The 21,499-nt window shown below is 42.9% G+C and overlaps 1 protein-coding gene across 2 annotated transcripts in view; it reads right to left on the reverse strand.

Annotated features, from left to right (window-relative positions):
* Positions 1-362: 362 nt before the first annotated feature.
* LOC147631476 (P-loop containing nucleoside triphosphate hydrolases superfamily protein) overlaps positions 363-21,499 on the reverse strand; it is a 34,225-nt gene continuing 13,088 nt past the window's right edge. The window contains exons 5-11 of one of the 2 annotated variants that reach the window (XR_015267594.1): positions 20,688-20,775; positions 20,447-20,538; positions 2,034-2,138; positions 1,772-1,928; positions 1,590-1,677; positions 1,412-1,447; positions 363-809 (exon numbers count right to left, since the gene is read on the reverse strand). Coding sequence is in view for 1 of the 2 variants with exons in the window: in XM_086809874.1 (XP_086666000.1) it covers positions 726-809; positions 1,412-1,447; positions 1,590-1,677; positions 1,819-1,928; positions 2,034-2,138; positions 20,447-20,538; positions 20,688-20,775 (603 nt within the window). In the remaining variant the exon portion in view is untranslated. The remainder of the gene's footprint in view (positions 810-1,411; positions 1,448-1,589; positions 1,678-1,771; positions 1,929-2,033; positions 2,139-20,446; positions 20,539-20,687; positions 20,776-21,499) is intronic. The other variant, XM_086809874.1, reaches the window with a different exon arrangement.

The following is a 21,499-nucleotide window of genomic DNA, read 5'->3' on the forward strand; positions in this document are numbered from 1 at the left end:
CCACAAGCCAACGGACACGCCAAAAGCACCAACAACACACTCTGTGCTATTCTCACTGAGACATTGATTGGGTACATAAGCTCACGGCTCTGCACTTTGGGCTTATCGTACTTCTTCCAGGTGGCCCCTTAAAGAGTGCTTAATAGAAATAGAATCACTTGAAGAAACAAGAGTGCTACCCATGCCTAGGTAAATTGCTGAGAAGCACCATCAAAAGAAATGGTTTGATCAAAAAGGAGCTTAAGGGAACTTCTTGTTTGGAATGGGTTCTAGCAAAAAAAAGGCTAAAATACCGTGGGTTAAGACCTTTCAAGATTACCAAGCTCGCCCTACGAGGCTCATCGAAAATTGAGACCATAAAGGGTGCTGAAATGGAAGGTTATATCAATGGAAGCAAGCTCCAAAGATACACACACACACACACATCCAAAGGAAGCAAGCTCCAAAGGTTATATCAATGTGTGTGTGTGTGTGTGTAAATACATGTGCGTGTGTGCGCGCGCAAGTATAACAAAAGAAGGTCAAAACCTGGAACAATTTCAGAGAGCACTAGGGGGTCTATGATCCTCTCTTTTTCAAGAGCGTACACCTCCAATTAATTAAACTTTTTAACTTTTAATGTTAATTTGCATGCACAGACAATCTCTCGCTTTTGAGAGACGAGGGGTAGCAAAAGGGGGTGACAGATAATAAAACTCCCAAATCTGTATCTTGACGGAATTGCTTCAAATCAGACTGGCTTTCGCAAGTTTTGCTACACTTGTTCGAAAAAACTCTAATCCTTCACCAGTTTTGGAACTCACCATAATCTGTGACCATATCCAGAAAATATTATCATCAAAACTTACAAAAAAAGCACGAGATTTCTTCACTTAAAATGAGCAAATCAGCAAGCCTGCTAAGCCGTCAGCCCAACCCAACTGGCATGTTCCACACACACCTGCACACGCGCACGTGCACATACACACACACACACATATCATCATTGATATAGCAGCACGGCTGGACCTCCTTCTGCCTCTTGCCCTTAATGTTTTGTCACCGCAAGCCTGTTAAGCCGTCAACCCAACCCAACTGGCATGTTCCACACATGCGTGCACACACACACACACACACACAGATCTCATCAGCACCTACCAAGCTCATTTTTATCTCTAAGAATATTGATATAGCAGCTCGGTTGGACCTCCTCCTGCCTCTTGACCTTAATGTTTTGTCACCACTTGGTATGGTCCCTTCTGGACTTTATGGTGTTGCCTTCATGCTGGTTCATATGATGTGTTTAGGCTAGCATCTATTGAAGACTATCCCCAATCTATCCACCCCCTCCCCCTTCTTTTCCTTGGGCTTGTACAAAGAAGGCATTTCAATTAACCATATCCATGACAAGTTTAAATGATAAGAAGAGTACCATTGGCAACATAAGTGATTTATTCTCCTTAAAAACCTGGCAAAACAAGAGCAGAAACTTTAATGCAAGTATAGAAGGAACAAAAGAATACACCAGAAAATAAAGCTAAGATTTTACATAATACTGGCTCTTGTACTACCTTTCATTTATTGTGCAAGTAAACATCCAACTCAAATACCTCTTGAATCTGTGTGGCACGGCGAGCTAGGTCTGTGGGGGTCACAGTATCACTCTTGGTCAGCACGATCTGATACTTTGTACCAGCCCTAAGAAAACCATGTTTTCAGATCAGCCAAAATCTTGCTCTCACCGCATACACCATTTTCACTGCATACATCAACGCTACACACTCAAAGCCACCTTTAATTCTACTAGCTGAAACTAGATTCCTCAAGCTTAACCCATACTTTTCCATCAGTTCGATCAGCTCCTCATCTCTAAGCTTTAGACCCCATTTGGCATCTATGAGTAAGTAAACCCTTTTTAACCCAACTCTTGTGGTCACAAATTCTCTAACCTGCAAGAGAGGATGGAATCCATATCAGACAATGAAAGTATAAAAAAGGGTGGCCGGTCAAGTAAATCAAGCAGACGGCAGAAAAGGAATGAACTGTGAACTCACTAGCTCCTCCCATGATTCTTTCTTTTCTTCCTTGACATATGCAAAACCATATCCTGGGAGGTCAACTAGGCACAGGCGTCCTCCAAGACGAAAAAAGTTGATACTCTGTATGACAAAACAAGACAGTTGCTGAGCACAACTAGAAACTTATCCTTGCATAAACCTTGAGTGAATTCTAATGGCACACCAGAACTGACCAATTACACTGCATCAAGTGTAAAGACCGGGGACTGACCAAGAAAAATTCTTGCGAACAGATCAAGAGCAGAAAACAAATTTATAAGAGGTGTTTCTAACAGAGCTCCACCAACGTGAGTAAACCTGCTAGTGGACAAGCAGCAAGCTAACAAGTTTAGAGAGGCTGCAATATCAGAAAATTGGCCAAAGGCACCTCTTGATATGTGCACAAATCACAAGGTAGCTTGTTGAGAGATGCTGAAGGATACCAAAAGAGAAGTAGAGTATGGAAAAAAGTGTGGCCACATCCAACAATCTGTTAACTCAGGATTGGATCATGGCGGGAAGGCACAAAAAACCAAGAAAGCATGAAAAGCTTTAATAATGATTAAACCTAAACTAATAAAGCCAGATGCACAAGAGACTACATCTTTGCAAGTACATGTGTTTTCATTATAGTAATGCTCCTTTTATATGAGACCCCCCTTTTACAAGGTGTGGCCATAGGCTGCCACCACATATGCCACATGTCAAGATGAGGTCACCTTCACACATCATTGCTTACATAAGTCCATAAGGGGTTGTTAGAACCCAAAAATACTAGCGGTTGTTCACACACAGGAACCGCTTCATTTCAGGCCTAAGTCACACACTTATACAAAACTCCTTTTACATTGAATTTTCCTAATAAACCATCCCTCAGTGAAAAGGAGCTCTGAGCCGAAGATAGCCTATACAGATAGGCCCAATCTGGAGCTGACAGAATGATGGCAGCTACTAAACGTGAAGTAACACGGACAATCTCCAAAAGTAGCCACGAACAGGATCCTGCTTTTGCACCAAGTTTTGAATGTGCCATGAGTGAGGATGAGACCCTGAACAGAGCCCTCCCAGAACTAGAACTTCATAGAAGAGTGGCAAGGGATGGAGACATTAAACATAAAGTGGATGACTTTCTTGCTCCATCACAAGCAAGGGAAACGAGATAGAGTAATACGAGAAGCGTGTGTATAGACCAAACAAACTAGATAAGCCTTAGACCCAATTGAATCACAAGAGCCTGAGAAGCCTAACCTCAAAAGCACCAACAAGACTAGCAGTAGTATAGGACAAGGATCTCCAGCTGAATTCACATGACCAATGTACAAGAATGGCAAGATTCTAGACCCAACTAACTTGTAAAGATACCAAATCTAGATCAAAACAAGAACTGGAGCATCAAATCAAGACTGGTTGCTTCCCATTACCTCAAAGTGTCAGGAGATTGCAGCAAGTTGACGAGACTGCAATAGAACCAGATAGATGGACAAGATTGCTATGCTGAACTGGCAAGAGTACAAGCGCCACTGTGAACTGCAACAACTGACCAATGTCTGATGGGCACAAGGTTGTGAACAAGATTATCGAGGAAGGTGACGGAGGCATCCTTGGTGTATAAAAGAGGCTGGGAGTGCCGCTTGAAAAGAGACTGCCGAGGTAGCCATGGAAGCAAACTGCACAAAGGAGTTGGCCGTATAGAAAGGCTGGAAACCAAATCTCTCCATGCACACTGAGCAAGCACGTGTACTCCTGCACTCTGCAGAGAGTGCAACAAATGGATGGAACGATGATAGAATTGCAAACGAGCTCATTACAACCAATAGGAGCAAGAGTGGTAGCTGTGCAAGGACTAGATGGCTGAGAGGCGGTGGGCAAAGAGGCCATAGCAAGGCCGTCCAATCTTGAACGGGTGCATAGATGCTCGAAACACGGGGGGCGCCCAACGAAGTGGCCAAAAGAAGTTCCAGAAATACGATCAGGAGCCTGGATCTAGTGCAGACGTGCACCTGCTTTATGGTCACAAGCCTGGATCTAGTGCAGACGTGCACCTGCTTTATGCAGCCGAGGCCCGCGAGGGTAGTTTCGTGGCGGTATGGGACGTCACGAGGTAGAGATTGGTCGGTACGTCCATCTAGTTAGCTCAGCTCGTGGCTCGGTGGGGACAGCCAAGACTAGTGGGCTTGCCCACGGCTATCAAGGTTGGGAGGTGAGTCAGGCCTGCACCCCCTTTACGTTTGTTTGGTTTGTTTGCAAGTTTCGAGTCTTGTACCATGAGCGTTCCACGAGGAGATCCTATGGGGATTTGACAGTGGTATCAGAGCAAACCTCGAGAACGAGCACGTCGCTAGATAGAGAAAAAGAGGTCAAAGAAAAGGTACGAGTTCGAGAAGCTTGCTGTTTTTCTGTTCATACTGCTGTTTTTCAGATTCAGCATGTTATTTTGCATCGTTGGAACCCCTGTTAGGGATTTTGGTCTTGTAAGGGTTGTTTTGTTTAGTAAGAAGAAGGGCTGTGTGTTTTTTCAACTACATAAACAGTTTGAGAAAGAGAAGAAGTAAGAGAGAAGGGCTGTAAATCTGTGTGTGTGTGTGTGTGTGTGTGTGTGTGTGTGTGTGTGTGAGAGAGAGAGAGAGAGAGAGAGAGAGAGAGAGAGGTAGCGATGGCTGTTATCGCCTGTGTGGTTGTGGCTGTGTAATGCCTGAGTGGTTGCCCAGCCTTACAAAGAAGCCAATCGCAAGCACCTTTCATCAGTCATGCAGGCAGGCTGGCTGGTACACGTAGGCAGGCGGCCAACTGTACACGCAGGCAGTCATGTGGACAAGCACACGTAGGCAAGCCTCGCAATCGGGCTGTATGCGCAGGTAGGCACGGGCAGCCACGTAGGCAGGTGGGTTCACACAGGCCGACGGGTGGCACGAAGGAGGAGATGGAATTAGCGAAAAGCAAACGCAGCGTGGAGTTTTTTTTTTAGCTTTCATTTTTTTTAAACAAAAAACCCACGCCACTTTTGTCTTGCTTTCGTTTTTTCTTGAACGTTAGCAAAGCGGTTCAAAACCCATGCTTTGTTTTCTATGTTTTTTTAAAGAATATATATATATATATATATATATATATATATATATATATATATATATATATATATATATATATATATATATATATATAAAACACAAAAGCAAAAGCTAAGTAAGCTTTTGGGGAAGCCTATAAATTCCCCTCAAGGAGGCTTCTTGCCACACATCTCTCAAGCTCTCTAGCACTCTTCTTTGTACAAGATCACACTTTTCTCTCATCTTGCCCTCTTCAAGATGTCGACCCAAGAATCCGAGTTGGAGCCCCTTCCCGAACGTGAAGACCTGCTGGCTACGAAAGCCACTGAAGGCGATCTTTTCGACGATTTTGTTTCAAAATTACATTTCCAAGAGTTTCAAGTTGCTCTCGAAGCTTCTTCCTCCGAACGTCAAGCACAAGTCCCCGCGCAACAAGCTTTACAGAACTCCATCTCTTTGTTGACCACTACCCTATCTACTCTTTCGGGTATGGATACTTTGGAATCTGCTTTAGCCCCAATATTACTCAGGAACAGTTTGGGGGCGAGCAAAAGCAGTGTACCAAAGAGATAGTGGACACTTGGCTACATAAGTGGCAGGTCCATTTCCAATTTCATCCATATGGCAAAAAGACACAATTAGCAGGAGGTTTCCTCTCAGGCAAAGCTTTGCTTTGGTGGAAAGAACTCAACCCTAAACCAACGACTTGGGCACACTTCGAAGAAGTCTTCAAGAAAGAGAATGACTATGATATTGTTGCCCGGTTTGCTACTTTGACCATGACCTCGCAGAACCTCACTTATGAGGTCTACCTCTAGAAATTTAGGGACTTGCAGATGAAAGCTACGAAGATGGATTCGACCACTCTTTTGGGTTTCTTCGTAGCCGGTTTACCCGACTCGTACCGTTTACAGGTTAAAAACAAGAAATGCAAAACTTTGGACGAGACCATTCATTCCGCTCGTATCTATGATGATACAATGGTCTCTTCCAAGTCTAAACAGTGACCGAGTAGGAAAACAAGCACAAAAGGAAGTTCTCCGCACCGATGGCTAGCACGACAGAAGGAAAGTCTTCAGACCAACCTTCGAAGAATTCAACTTCGACCCCAGTGAAGAAAAAACGTCTCCTTAATGCTTTGAAACTCAAGAAGGAGAGACGTTGTTTCATCTGCGAAGAAAAAGGACATGCGTAAGGAGTATCCGAAGCAGAAGGGTACAAAGACCAACGCAGGATCCAAGCCAAAGGCAACTAACCAGTTGTCTTTAACAAGCACATCAGTTAATATACTTTCTCGCCCTAGTTCATGTTCTGATTGTCTGTTCAACTCTAAAGTTTTTGGCATGCATGATCTTCTCCGAGTTTATGGAGAAGTGAATGGCCATAGAATCCACATTCTTCTAAACCTTGGCAACTAACACAATTTTGTTAATTATAAACCTGTGCAGAAATTGGGTCTTGACACCACACCCAGCGATCATACCTATGAGGTACGCCTACCTGCGGGTCGGCAAGTATGGGATCGAAAGGTAGAGATGCTACCGATCCGGATTCAGGACTACGAAGATACTCTGGAATGCTATATCATGCACCTAGAGCATGTAGACTTGTTATTAGGGATTGAGTGGTTTAAGACTCTTCATGTCCAGATAGATTGGTTTAGTCATACTTTTTCCTTTGAACATAGGAACACCTAGTATAGTATCTTAGGTGATTGTATACATTCCTCTCACGGACCTCTTGTAAATAACGTTGATTTTGGAAATATAAAGGATTCTTCTTTGTATACTGCTTTCCATTGTGTCTTGATTCCACTTTCTTTATTTCTCATACCTACTATGGATGTTAATGAATTAAGTGTATTTGAAAGCAACGAATCAAAGAAGATACTTGATTTGTTTCAAGATGTGTTTGCTAAGGAACTGCCATCGGGCTTACCACCCGAAAGGACAGTAGATCATCGTATTGACTTGGTCCCTGGTGCTCACCCTGTTAGTATTCCAGCTTACAGGATGAGCCAAGCTGAGGAAGATGAGTTGGCTAAACAACTCGAAGATTATTTGAGGGTGCACCAGATCCGTCCAAGTAAATCACCTTGGGGTGCACCTGTGTTACTCAAGAGAAAGAAGGACAACGCCTGGAGAATGTGTATAGATTACAAGAGATTGAACAAGCTGACAAATTAAGAACCGTTATCCTCTCCCTAGATCAGATGACCTGACTGATCGGTTAGCCGGAACGAAGTATTTCACAAAGATTTACGTACTGGCTATCACCAGATACGTATTCATGAAAGGCATGTCGAAAGAACCGCCTTTCGGACTAGGTATAGCCATTACAAGTTTCTCGTCTTACCTTTTGGATTAACCAATGCTCCACCTACTTTCCAACAAATGGTGAACGATCTTTTTCGTGAACATCTGGGAAAATTTGTGGTTGTGTTCTTGGATAATATTTTGGCATATAGTCATACTCTTGAGGATCACGTTAGACACCTCACGATTGTCTTAACTATTTTAAGACAGAATCGACTCTATGCTAAATTAAGTAAATGTGAGTTTTTCATGACAGACATCATTTACTTGGGACACAAGATCACTAGAGATGGATTGAGCATTGACTATGACCGAGTTCAGAAGGTTCTGGCCTAGCCTATATTGCAGACAGTAAAACAACTTCGTTTTTTTCTCGGTTTTGTTGTTTTTCTTCGGAAATCTGTGCGGGAGTACTCTCAGCGCACACTGCCGATGACCGACTTGTAGAAAGGTCATGGACGTAAGTCGAATCAGCCTATCACTTGGAATAACGATTTGGATATGGCCTTCAGACTTTTGAAAGATAAAGTCAAGGAAGCACCTATCTTAGCATTACCCGATCCTAGTCGGCCTTATGTTCTTGAAACTGATGCCAGTGACTATGCAATCGGAACAGCTCTATTTCAAGATGGTAGACCTGTTGCTTTCGAGAGTAAAAAGCTGGATGACACTCAATTTCGTTGGCCAACCCTTGAGAAGGAGGTTTATGATGTGATTCACGCTCTCAAGGTTTGGAGACATTATTTATATGGCTCCAAGTTTGTGGTATTGACTGATCATCATCAATCAATCAAGTATATGTGTGATGCCGATGATTTGAGAGGAAGGAAAGCTCGATGGACTGAATTAATACAAGATTTTGATTTTGAGATTCGTTAACGAAAGGGATCCATGTATAGTGTCGTAGATGCGCTTAGTCGGATTAGAGAGGTAAATACTTTGTCGTTCACCGTGATTTCTATTGACTTATTTCAGTCATTGAGAGAGCTTTGCAAGACTGATAGTTATTTTGGCAGAAGATCCAGGACGGAAGGTCATTGATTGACCAAAACTCAATGACTGAGCAGCCTACCATTCAGGCTGTAGGAGGTCAGTGGATGATTCAGAATGGTTTACTATTCCATCATGACAAAATTTGTGTACCACAGATCCCGGACATTAGGTCCCAGATTCTTAAGGAGTGTCACGACGCCCCTTCTGCTGACGCCCCTTCTGCTGGACACCCTGGGTTACACAGGACATTATCGTTAGTGAAACACACTTGTTATTGGCCAAAGATGAAAGGGTATGTAGAAGATTATGTTCTCAAGTGTCAAGTTTGTCAAGCAATTAAAGCTGAATGCTTTAGACAGGCTGGGTTCTTGCATCCTTTGCAAATCCCAAGTAATAAATGGGAAAGTATTTCCATGGATTTTACCGGATTGCCAAGAACACGTCAAGGCCATGAATCTATTTGGGTTGTGATGGATCGCTTGACAAAAATGGCTCTTTTTTACCGACACAGAAGACAATTACAACTACGCAATTAGCACGGTAGTTTATCGAGCAATTGTTTAGACTGTACGGGCAGGACATAGTCAGTGATAGGGACTCTAAGTTTACAAGTGGTTTTTAGAGACTTGTTTTTGAGAAGTTAAAAACAACTTTGAATTTGAGTTCCTCAGATCATCCTCAATCTGATGGCTAGACTGAAAGAGTGAATCAAATTTTGGAGGACATACTTCGAGCATATCTCCAAAAGACAGAGTTCATGGGAGGATTATCTTCCTATGTTAGAATTTGCATATAATAGTACTAGGCATACGAGTACAAGTTTTAGTCCTTTTATGCTTGTGTATGGTTTTCAACCTAGATCACCTGTTACAGTGGGATTTTCAAGACTTCACACGTAATTTTTTGCAAGATATGCAAGAAATGTTACAAGTTGCAAAAGAATCTATTAGAAGTGCTCAAGACATAGACAAATTTTATTCTAATAGACATCATTCACCCAGAGAGTTTTCTAAAGGAACGATGGTGTATTTGCGAGTTCCGAAAGATTCCGAGACTTTACGGACAAGTCGATCTACGAAATTATCCCCTAGATACTGTGGAGCATTTCGTATTACACGACGGATTGGTTCAGTCGCATATGAATTGGATTTGCCTTCTCCTGTGAAAGTTCATCCTGTATTTCATGTCAATAGACTTAAGGAAGTACTGGGTGAAATAGACCAGTTAGTTACTCCTCAAGAAATTATAGATGTCGAGGACAGGACATTTGTTCCACACGAATCAGAAAAGATTCTTAGATTTCGTGAAAGAAGATTGCGTAATACACTTTCACTGAATACAAGATCAAGTGGAAGGATCGTGTTGAGGAGGACACTACATGAGAGACATTGACTACCCTTCAAGGAGATTACCCTGGCTTTTTAGTGAGCTCTTAGAGGAAGGGGAGTATGTCATGTGCACAGTGTGTATCTACCGTGTGCTACACGCACACAAGACTAGTTTCGAGGTTTGGGAAAGCTTGGAGCTGGCAAGCTGATTGGCGAGCTAAGTTAGGGATGGACTAACGGGCGGGCACCCTAGTATGGACGTGCGGACGCCCAAGTGTGGACGCCCGATGAGCAGCCAAGAGCCTATAAAAGGGTGGCCAAGGTTAGTCATTAGTTCATAGAGTCTCGCGTGTCTTTGTGAGAGCTCTATGGTCAGGAGCCTGGATCTAGTGCAGACGTGCACCTGCTTTATGCACCCGAGGCCGACAGGCAGTCTCGAGGCCTGCGAGGGTAGCTTCGTGGCGGTATGGGACGTCACGAGGTAGAGATTGGTCAATACGTCCATCTAGTTAGCTCAGCTCGTGGCTCGGTGGGGACAACCAAGACTAGTGGGCTTGCCCACGGCTGTCAAGGTTGGGAGGTGAGTCAGGCTTGCACCCCCTTCACGTTTGTTTGGTTTGTTTGCAGGTTTCGAGTCTTGTACCAAGAGAGTTCTACGAGGAGATCCTATGGAAATTTGACAATAATGATTAAACCTAAAGTGATAAAGCCAGATGCACGAGAGACTACATCTTTTCAAGTACATGTCTTTTCATTATAGTAATGGTCCTTTTATATGAGACCCCCTTTTACAAGGTGTATATATACATAGATGAATCCAAGAACATGCCCAAATTCACCTTATAAGAAAGTGCAATTTATAACCTCATGGTAGTCATCCACAAGACAATAAACCATCAACTCCATAATGCATAGTATGGACTAGATACTACTACATTCCCACTAACGTCATCAATGCCCAATAGTGGATGTAGAACTTGGTATCAATATATGCTCCCACATCCCCATCCCACCCACACACACATAAGAGCATACATTCATACAAAGGTCTGTGTACTGAGTTTCTGTCAAAGCTCCAGTGATGCAGGGCAAACTCGGCCATAATGAAGCCTAGCACTAAGGATCATAACAAATAGAAAGAATTATTACAACAAATAGGTAGTTGATAAGGCATATGCACCACTAAAGATACAAAGAATTAACACAATATCAATTGGTCGCAACTTGGACGAAAACTTCACAATGTGAAATCTGCATGTCCGTTAATACAGCATAAAGATATACCTAGATGAATCCTGGGAACATGCAAAAATAGGTTGCCACTACATATGCCACATGTCAAGATGAGGTGCCAAGTGTCCACTGTGGTGTCACCTTTACACATCATTGCTTACATAAGTCCTTAAGGGGTTGTAGAACCCACACATACTAGCAGTTGTTCACACACAAGAACCGCTTGATTTAAGGCGAAGTATACAAAACTCCTTTTACATTGAATTATCCCAACACAATCAGCCCATGTGTTTGAAAGTATGATACTCACACTTGCCATAGCCCTCTCCATGCATTAAGGTACATGGAGTAAACTGCCTGCCTTGCATCTTTGTTTGTAAGGTGATGCACATGGCTTTTTGAAACCGAAAGGGAACCCGGATCGATGGACAGACACTTTAGATGCCCAACAAAAGATGTGAAGACGCAGCGGAGATGATAATAAACAATAATAAAAAGATCACAACACTGAGCCGGAACGGTCGGCCCTCCGTAGGAACTTCTTTATAGATAGAAAAGCTTTTACAAGATACCAAGGTGCAGGTGTGAACAACACCAGATCTTTCCACAAACTTTCTCAGCAAACACTTGCACAGGAATCAAAACACAATCTTGTGTCTCCAAAAACAGCCCCTGATTTGGCCCCGCTGTTGTTCCACTGTACAACCTGAGCAAAAGGGAGAGAAGTCCTTCCTGGCCACTGTACCACTGTACGGCCTGCCACAGTACTTTGATAAATCCACGATCCACGAAGATCCTCCCAAAATCTGTGCAAAGGTAGTCAAAAACAGCCCTCTAAACTGTCCAGAACAAGAGAGAGAAAAGCTGCCTACTGCCCACTGTATGTCTGGTGCAAGGGAAAGAGAGAGAATAATCTGCCCACTGCCCACGGTATGGCCAGCAATCTGACCAGTCAGCTCCCCCTTCTGTACGGCCAGTAAAAAGGCAAGAAAGAGGAGAAAAGGTGGCGCCTGCTGAAGACTGAGCGAAGAGGAGAACAAAGAGGACCTGTACGGCCAGCGCAAAAGAGGATGGAACAGGCTGCCCCACTGCTGCACCTGTACGGCCGCGAAAGATAGAGAGGAAAAACCAGCCCGTCAGCCTTCGCCTAGAAGAGAAGCCATTGCTGCCTTCTGTACGGAGTCTGGACCGCTCAGGTGCCAAGGAGAAGGAGAGGGAGTGAACACTTCTCCACTGCTGCCCGCCTACTCCCCCCCCCATCATAAAATCTGTCTTTGTCTTGAGCACTTCTAATAGATTCTTTCGCAACTTGTAACATTTCTTGCATATCTTGCAAAAAATTACGTGCTACATCATACTGAAGTCCTGAAAATCCCACTGTAACAAGTGATCTAGGTTGAAAACCATACATAAGCATGAAAGGACTAAAACTTGTACTTGTATACTTAGTACTATTATATGCGAATTCTAACATAGGAAGATAATCCTCCCATGAACTCTGTCTTTTGGAGACATATACTCGAAGCATATCCTCCAAAATTTGATTCACTCTTTCAATCTGGCCATCAGATTGAGGATGATCTGAGGAACTCAAATTCAAAGTTATTTCCAACTTCTCAAAAACAAGTCTCCAAAAGTCACTTGTAAACTTAGAGTCCCTATCACTGACTATGTCCTGCGGTAACCCGTACAGTCTAAACAATTGCTCGATAAACTGCCTTGCTAATTGCGTAGCTGTAATGGTCTTCCGGATCGGTAAAAATCTAACCATTTTTGTCAAACGATCTACCACAACTCAAATAGAATCGTGGCCTTGACTTGTTCTTGGCAATCCGGTAATAAAATCCATGGAAATACTTTCCTATTTATTACCTGGGATTTGCAAAGGATGCAACAACCCCGCGTGTCTAAAGCGTTCAGCTTTATTTGCTTAACAAACTTGACACTCGAGAACATAATCTTCTACATATCCTTTCATCTTCGACGAATAGAAAGTGTGTTTCACTAACGATAATGTCCTGTGTACACCATGGTGTCTAGCAGAAGAGGCGTCGTGACACTCCTTAAGAATCTTGGACCTAATGTCTGGGATCTATGGTACACAAATTTTGTCATTACGGAATAGTAAACCATTCCGAATCATCCAGTGACCTCCTCCAACCTAAATGGTAGGCCCCTTGGTCATTGAGAGTCTTGGTCAATCAATGAGCTCCCGTCCTAGATCTTCTGCCAAAATGGACCAAAATAACTATTAGTCTTGCAAAGCCCTCTCAATGACTGAAATAAGTCGGTAAAAATCTCAATGAACGACAAAGTATTCACCTCTCTGATTCAACTAAGCGCATCAGCGACACTATTCATGGACCCTTTTCGATAACGAAACTCAAAATCAAAATCTTGCATAAATTCAGCCCATCGAGCTTTCCCTCCTCTCAAATCATCGGCATCACACACATACTTGATTGACTGTGATCAATCAATACCACAAACTTGGAGCCATATAAATAATGTCTCCAAACCTTGAGAGCGTGAATCACAGCATAAAGCTCCTTCTCAAGGGTTGGCCAACGAAATTGAGTGTTGTCTAGCTTTTTACTTTCAAAAGCAACACGTCTACCATCTTGAAATAGAGCAACCCCGATTGCATAATCATTGGCATCAGTTTCAAGAACATAAGGCCGACTAGGATCGGATAATGCTAAGATAGGTGCTTCCTTGACTTTATCTTTCAAAAGTCTGAAGGCCATATCCAGATCGTTATTCCAACTGATAGGCTGATTCGACTTATGTCCACGACCTTTCAACAAATCACTCTCTGGTAGTGTGAGCTGACAGTACTCCCACACAGATTTCCGAAGAAAAACAACAAAACCGAGAAAAAAACGAAGTTGTTTCACTGTTTGTGGTATAGGCCAAGCCAGAACCTTCTGAACTCGGTCATACTCAATGCTCAATCCATCTCTAGTGATCTTGTGTCCCAAGTAAATGTTATCTGTCATGAAAAACTCACATTTACTTAATTTAGCATACAGTCGATTCTGTCTTAAAATAGTTAAGACAATCGTGAGGTGTCTAACGTGATCCTCAAGAGTACGACTATATATCAAAATATCATCTAGAAACACAACCACAAATTTTTTCAAATGTTCACGAAAAAGATCGTTCATCGTTTGCTGGAAAGTGGTTGGAGCATTGGTTAATCCAAAAGGTAATACGAGAAACTTGTAATGGCCATACCTAGTCCGAAAGGCGGTTCTTTCGACCTGCCTTTCATGAATACGTATCTGGTGATAGCCAGTACGTAAATCTATTTTCGTGAAATATTTCGCTCCGACTAACCGATCAATCAGGTCATCTGATCTAGAAAGAGGATAACGGTTCTTAATTGTCAGCTTGTTTAATCTCTTGTAATCTATACACATTCTCCAAGTGTTGTCCTTCTTTCTCCAAGTGTTGTCCTTCTTTCTCCTGAGTAACACAGGTGCACCCCAAGGTGATTTACTTGGACAGATCTGGCCCATCCTCAAATAATCTTCGAGTTGTTTAGCCAACTCATCTTCCTCAGCTTGGCTCATCCTGTAAGGTGGAATACTAATAGGGTGAGCACCAGGGACCAGGTCAATACGATGATCTACTATCCTTTCGAGTGGTAAGTCCGATGGCAGTTCCTTAGGAAACACATCTTGAAACAAATCAAGTATCTTCTTTAATTCGTTGCTTTCAAACACACTTAATTCATTAACATCCATAGTAGGTATGAGAAATAAAGAAAGTGGAATCAAGACACAATGGAAAGCAGTATACAAAGAAGAATCATTTATATTTCCAAAATCAACGTTATTTACAAGAGGTCCCTGAGAGGAATGTATACAATCACCTAAGATACTATATTGGGTATTCCTCTATTCAAAGAAAAAAGTATGACTAGACCAATCTATCTGGACATGAAGAGTCTTAAACCACTCAATCCCTAATAACAAGTCTACATGCTGTAGGTGCATAATATAGCATTCCAGAGTATCTTCGTAGTCCTGAATCCAGATCGGTAGCATCTCCACCTTTCCATCCCATACTTGCCGACCCGCTGGGTGTGGTGTCAAGACTGTAGGTATGATCGCTGGGTGTGGTGTCAAGACCCAATTTCTGCACAAGTTTATGATTAACAAAATTGTGTGAGCTACCAATGTTTAGAAGAATGTGAATTCTATGACCATTCACTTCTCCATAAACTCGGAGAAGATCATGCACACCAAAAACTTTAGAGTTGAACAGACAATCAGAACATGAACTAGGGCGAGAAAGTATAGTAACTGACGTACCTGTCAAAGACAATTAGTTAGCTGTCCTTGGCTTGGGTCCTGCGTTGGTCTTTGCACCCTTCTGCTTCGGGCACTCCTTACGCATATGTCCTTTTTCTTTGCAGATGAAGCGACGTCCCTTCTTCTTGAGTTTCAAAGCCTTAAGGAGACGTTTTTTCTTCGCTGGAGTCGAAGATGAATTCTTCGAAGGTTGGTCCGAAGACTTTCCTTCTGTCGTGCTAGCCATCGGTGCGGAGAACTTTCTTTTGTGCTTGTTCCCCTGCTCAATACGAGTGGAATGAATGGCCTCGTCTAAAGTTTTGCATTTCTTGTTTTTAACCTGTAAACGGTACGAGTCGGGTAAAATGGCTACGAAGAAACTCAAGAGAGTGGTGGAATCCATCTTCGTAGCTTTTATCTGCAAGTCTCTAAAATTCTGGAGATAGACCTCATAAGTGTATATATATATATATATATATATATAAACACAAAAGCAAAAGCTAAGTAAGCTTTTGGGGAAGACTATAAACTCCTCTCAAGGAGGCTTCTTGCCACACATCTCTCAAGCTCTCAACCACTCCAGCACTCTTCCTTGTGGAAGATAAATCTTTTCTCTCACCTTGTCCTCTTCAAGATATCAATCCTAGAATCCGAGATGGAACCTGCTGGCTACGGAAGTCACTGAAGGCGATCTTTTCGACGATTTTGTTTCAAAATCAGATTTCCAAGAGTTTAAAGTTGCTCTCGAAGCTTTTTTCTCGGAACGTCAAGCACAAGTCGCCGCGCAGATGCAGGCTTTACAGTACTCCATCTCTTTGCTGACCACTATGCTATCTACTCTTTCGGGCATGGATACTTTGGCATCTGCTTGAGGTCCCAATATTATTCCGGAACAGTTTGGGAGCGAGCAAAAGCAGCGTACCAAAGAGATAGTGGACACTTGGCTACATAAGTGGCAAGTCCATTTTCAGTTTCATCCATATAAGGATGGCAAAAAGATCTAATTAGCAGCAAGTTTTCTCTTAGGCAAAGCTTTGCTTTGGTGTAAAGAACTCAACCCTAAATCATCGGCTTGGGCACAATTCGAAGAAGTCTTCAAGAAAGAGTTCCTCAAGAAAGAGTTCCTCAAGAAAGAGGATGACTATGATGTTGTTACCCGGTTTGCTACTTTGACCATGACCTCGTAGAACCTTATATATATATATATATATATATATATATATATATATATATATATATATATATATATATATATATATTCTGCTTTTCTTTTTTTCTTTTTTTATCACTTATAAAGCAAAGCATGGGTTTTTTAAAACCCTTCCACTAAGGTTCAGCAAAAAAACAAAAGCAAGGTAGCGTAGATTTTTTCTCTTTTTTTTAAAAAACGAAATCTAAAAAAACATGCGCCTGACGAGATTGGGCCGCCTCCACTCGACTGGCACCTGCGCCTGCCTGCCTGCCTGCCTGCCTGCCTACCAGTACTGGCCCGCCTCCCCGCCTGCCTGCCTACCAGTACTGGCCCGCCTCCCCGCCCGCTCGTGTATACCAGCCGCCGCCAACAACTGCAGTTATCCACCTGCCCTGGCTGCACATACAAACTTCTTGGCATATACGGGCTGCGCTACCACCACCCAGGCGTCACTTCTCTCTCTCTCTCTCTCTCTCTCTCTCTCTCTTACAAACAACAACCAAATGGCTTTTTCTTCTTCCTCTCTCTTAAACTGTTTATACAGTTAAAAACACATCCAACGTTGTTCTTTGCAAAGCAAACAACCCATACTAGACCACAATCTTCATCACGGGTTCCTACGATGCAAAAGCAACATGCTCAACTTGAAAAAACATCAGTATGAACAGAAAAACAGCAATCTTCTCGAACTCGTGCCTTTTCATAGACCTCATCTTCTCTACCTACTGAAGGGGGTGCAGGCCTCACTCACCTCCCAACCTTGACAGCCGTGGGCAAGCCCACAAGTCTTGGCTGTCCCCACCGAGCCACGAGCTGAGCTAACTAGATGGTGTACCGACCAATCTCTACTTGACGTCCCATACCGCCACGAAGCTACCCTCGCGGGCCCGAGACTGCTGCCGGCCTCAACTACATAAAGCAAGTGCACATCTACACTAGATCCAAGCTCCTAACCATAGAGCTCTCACAAAGACACGCGAGACTCTATGAACTAATGACTAACCTTGGCCACCCTTTTATAGGCTTTTGGCCGATCATCGAGCGTCCACACTTGGACGCCCACCTGTCCATACTAGGGTGCCCACCCGGCTGGACAGTAGAGAAAAAACGCAGGCTCACCCATGCTCTGCATGTTGGTATTTGCAGGATCAAGGATCATGCTATGGTGGGTGGAAGAGTGTAGGATCATATCTTGTGCAAAGAGAGATGGAGATGGAGGTTCAAGCCATGGGGGGAGAGAGAGAGAGAGAGAGAGAGAGATTGCACAGCACACCAATGATTTTATTATGATAATATTTCCACCATGTACAATGCTTTACATAGGCATCAAGGCCCTATCTTATGTTCTCTTAATAAGAGGGTGTTCACCCACCACTGGACACTTACTAGACTCTGGAATATCCAACAGTTATTCTGTTTATGAGAGCATTGCCTACTAGAGTCTACTAGATGGTGAAAGTGTCACCATTTGGTCCCTCACGCGTCTCGACGAGTGTTTTATACACTAGGTAGAACCAAGGTGTGAACGGGGATTTTTCCACAAGAGCAGCAAAGCCACAGGATGGAAGAAGCCTATGTAAAGCCAAGTTTTGTTACAGAACGTGTGTGAAGGCTTATCTGGCATATTTCTACCTGAACGCGGTTTACAGGACATGAGTTTACAGGATTTTACTCACTTATATGGTTTATAAGGATTTTTGTTCACACTTATAAGTGGGTGGACATATGGGGATTTGAACAAGGAGCTTATATATGAGGTGGACCTAAATTTTTTAACCATGTGGGAACACTTTAAGAGGGCGCCCCTTTTATCTCCCAAAAAGAGAGGTTTATGGTATTTTTGGAGGGCCTGCCACTTTTAACAAGTGGAAAAGCAAGCATGGGCTCAATATAGAGGGGAGGGTCGGATCTATAAGAAAGAACAAGTATGTGCATGATGATGGGGGGGGGGAGTAGGCGGGCAGCAGTGGAGAAGTGTTCACTCCCTCTCCTTCTCCTTGGCTCCTTAGCGCTCTCCGGACTCCGTACAGAAGGCAACAGGCGCTTCTCTTCTAGGCGAAGGCTGACGGGCTGGTTTTTCCTCTCTTTCACGGCCGTACAGGTGCGGCAATGGGGCAGCCTGTTCCCTCCTCTTTTGCACTGGCCGTACAGGTCCTGTTTGTTCTCCTCTTCACTCAGTCATCAGTAGGCGCCAACTTTTCTCCTCGTTCTTGCCAGTTTGCTGGCCGTACATAAGGGGGAGCTGACTGGTCAGATTGCTGGCCATACCGTGGGCAGTGGGCAGATTATCTCTCTCTTTCCCTTGCACCAGACATACAGTGGGCAGTAGGCAGCTTTTCTCTCTCTTGTTCCGAACAGTTTAGAGGGCTGTTTTTGACTACCTTTGCACAGATTTTGGGAGGATCTTCGTGGATCGTGGATTTATCAAAGTACTGTGGCAGGCCGTACAGTGGTACAGTGGCCAGGAAGGACTTCTCTCCCTTTTGCTCAGGTTGTACAATGGTACAACAGCTGGGCCAAATCAGGGGCTGTTTTCGGAGACACAAGATTGTGTTTTGATTCCTGTGCAAGTGTTTGTTGAGGAAGTTTGTGGAAAGATCTGGTGTTGTTCACACCCTTACCTTGGTATCTTGTAAAAGCTTCTCTATCTATAAAGAAGTTCCTACGGAGGGCCGGCCGTTCCGGCTCAGTGTTGTGTTCTTTTTATTATTGTATATTATCATTTCCGCTACGTCTTCACATCTTTTGTTGGGCATTTGAAGTGTCTGTCCATCCATCCGGGTTCCCTTTCAGTTTCATTGGTATCAGAGCTTTAGGCTTTCCCAGAAGCAAAGGCTTCCTTCCAACAATGAGAAAGAGAAAAGATCACGTGGGGGCTATAATAATCATCGGTTTGTCTATTGGGCTTATGGAAGCAGTCATATGTCCAAAGCATGAGCAGTAGACAGCTTGGCATAAGGATTTATGGATTCACAGAATTTATTCTCGAAGTATGGAGTTGGTTTTATGTGCCTATGTTCAGCACTCGTTCCATATGGACTATTCTGGATTTTGAATCAAATTTTGTTCAAACGAGTTATATGGAGCTATATCTCAAGGTATCTTATGTGTATGCTGAGGAGATATGTATTTTGGCTTCATGACGAATCCTGGCAGAGAAAAGCTAAGTATACTTTGATTTTTACCAAGTTGATGCTTTTTACCAATATTTGGAATTTTATACATGTTAAACTCCCTTGCTGATGCAAGTGGAGAATGTTTCTCATGTTTATCTTGAGATGTGTTTCTATGGAAAGCATGGTACCGTTACGGTACGTATTGAAAGTACCGAACGCATGAGTATGAGTACGGAATGCAACTATACTTTGTACTGAGCTCATAGCCCATTTCGTGCTACTTCATGTGGCTTAGGGTTAGCAAACTAGGAGCTATGGAAGCTCAAACTGATACATGATGGTGTGTGTAGTAAAGAGAGAAGGGTAGAGAGAGAGATAAGACCAAAGCTCAAGAAACTGTATTTGCACGTACAATGTAATGCTTATATTGCTTGATGTGAAGTTCACAAGATACGATGCTTTTATAGGCAGAATGCCTTATATTTCTCAACACTCTACTCACACTGGAGCAATGAGACTTGGCTATACACACACAAACACTTAAATGGCTATAAGAGGTGGTTCACATGTATTAACTCACTCACTCACATAAGTGAGAGTTCACACACACAGACACAAGCGGGTACACAAACAAGCGTACACGTACACAATGGGTACACACACAAGAGACTCAAAAATACCCAACACTTCACACCAAGTCCACAACAAACCCCTCTTCCCTCCTTGTGCAAAAATTGGAAACCTCCTAACCACATGTAGAAACTAAGACATCTTACTGAAAGAAAATTTGCCAGAAACAGAAGGTAACCAAAATTAAACCTGCCTAATCATAAACACTTTATCACCTCCCCATCTTACAAAAGGCATCCATGTTCTAAATGTGCACTGTACCTGAGTAAGCCCCGGCTTGTCTGAGGTGCGAGCCACACCCCACTGTCTTGTTAGAGCATTGATGAGTGACGACTTTCCAACATTTGACCTCCCTGTGTTCAAAATTAGAAGGCATAAACAGCAAAGAAAAGGGATTTTTCACATGAAATTCCAAACTATCAATTTGAATAAAGCAGAAAAACCTAAAAAGGCAAGCCATGCCACACAGCAATTCCATTTACATAAGGGTTAAGAATATGACCTGCAAATGCTACTTCTGGAATATCGGCGGGCGGGAAGGAAGACGCAATTTTTGCAGCAGCTGCAAATCTTAACTTGTGCCTAAAAACCTTTTTGTATACAACCAGTAATGAGGTTAAAAGGGGTTCTTAAGAGATCAATGCCATAAAAAACAGTTCAAACTCAAAGCAAAATTCTTTGGCAGAATGCGACTTTTTCTCAAGGTTCAAAGTTAGCTTCTATGGAAAGGAAACAGGGAAGAAATCCAGCAACTGAAGGAGAAAGACACAAAAAAAAAGGAACACACTGCTAGGTCTGCAATATGTTTATATGCAAGGTGTAATGTTTGGATATTTTCAAAGTTCTTAAGAGGTATGAACTGTGTCTTTATGTCTTCTTCCATTCTTTAACATTGAAATCTAAAACCTAGCAGAGCAAGTGTGCCTTATATCAAGCATCAAAGTTTCAGTAGGCTGGGATCCTTCAGCATTGCCTTTTCATTGTTTTCTCCTACTATACAGCACAACATCCTTGGAGCCACAAAACCGTTCAAGTTTTCAAACATGTAACCAGGTGCAGCAGCAGGATTCATGTGCACGGCAAATAACCAGCTAGGACAGCAAGTTACTCCACTAGAGCAGAGCTTCTTGGTTAGTAATTTTCTCAAGAAAAAAATTGGCTGGAAAACAGTTGAGGGAGATCAATAAATGCAGAGAGCGGTTGTTTTTGGCATCAGTCACTGGCCACGATCCTTTCTGCGAGACTGCAACCTTTCAGCAGCAATCTTGTGTGTTTTTAAGCTTTTGATGCAGCAAGGAATCAACTGGGCAGGAA

The sequence above is a fragment of the Cibotium barometz genome, chromosome 15 (genome assembly GCF_041138505.1).
Source record: "Cibotium barometz isolate CiBa-2024 chromosome 15, ASM4113850v1, whole genome shotgun sequence".
Lineage (NCBI taxonomy): Eukaryota > Viridiplantae > Streptophyta > Polypodiopsida > Cyatheales > Cibotiaceae > Cibotium > Cibotium barometz.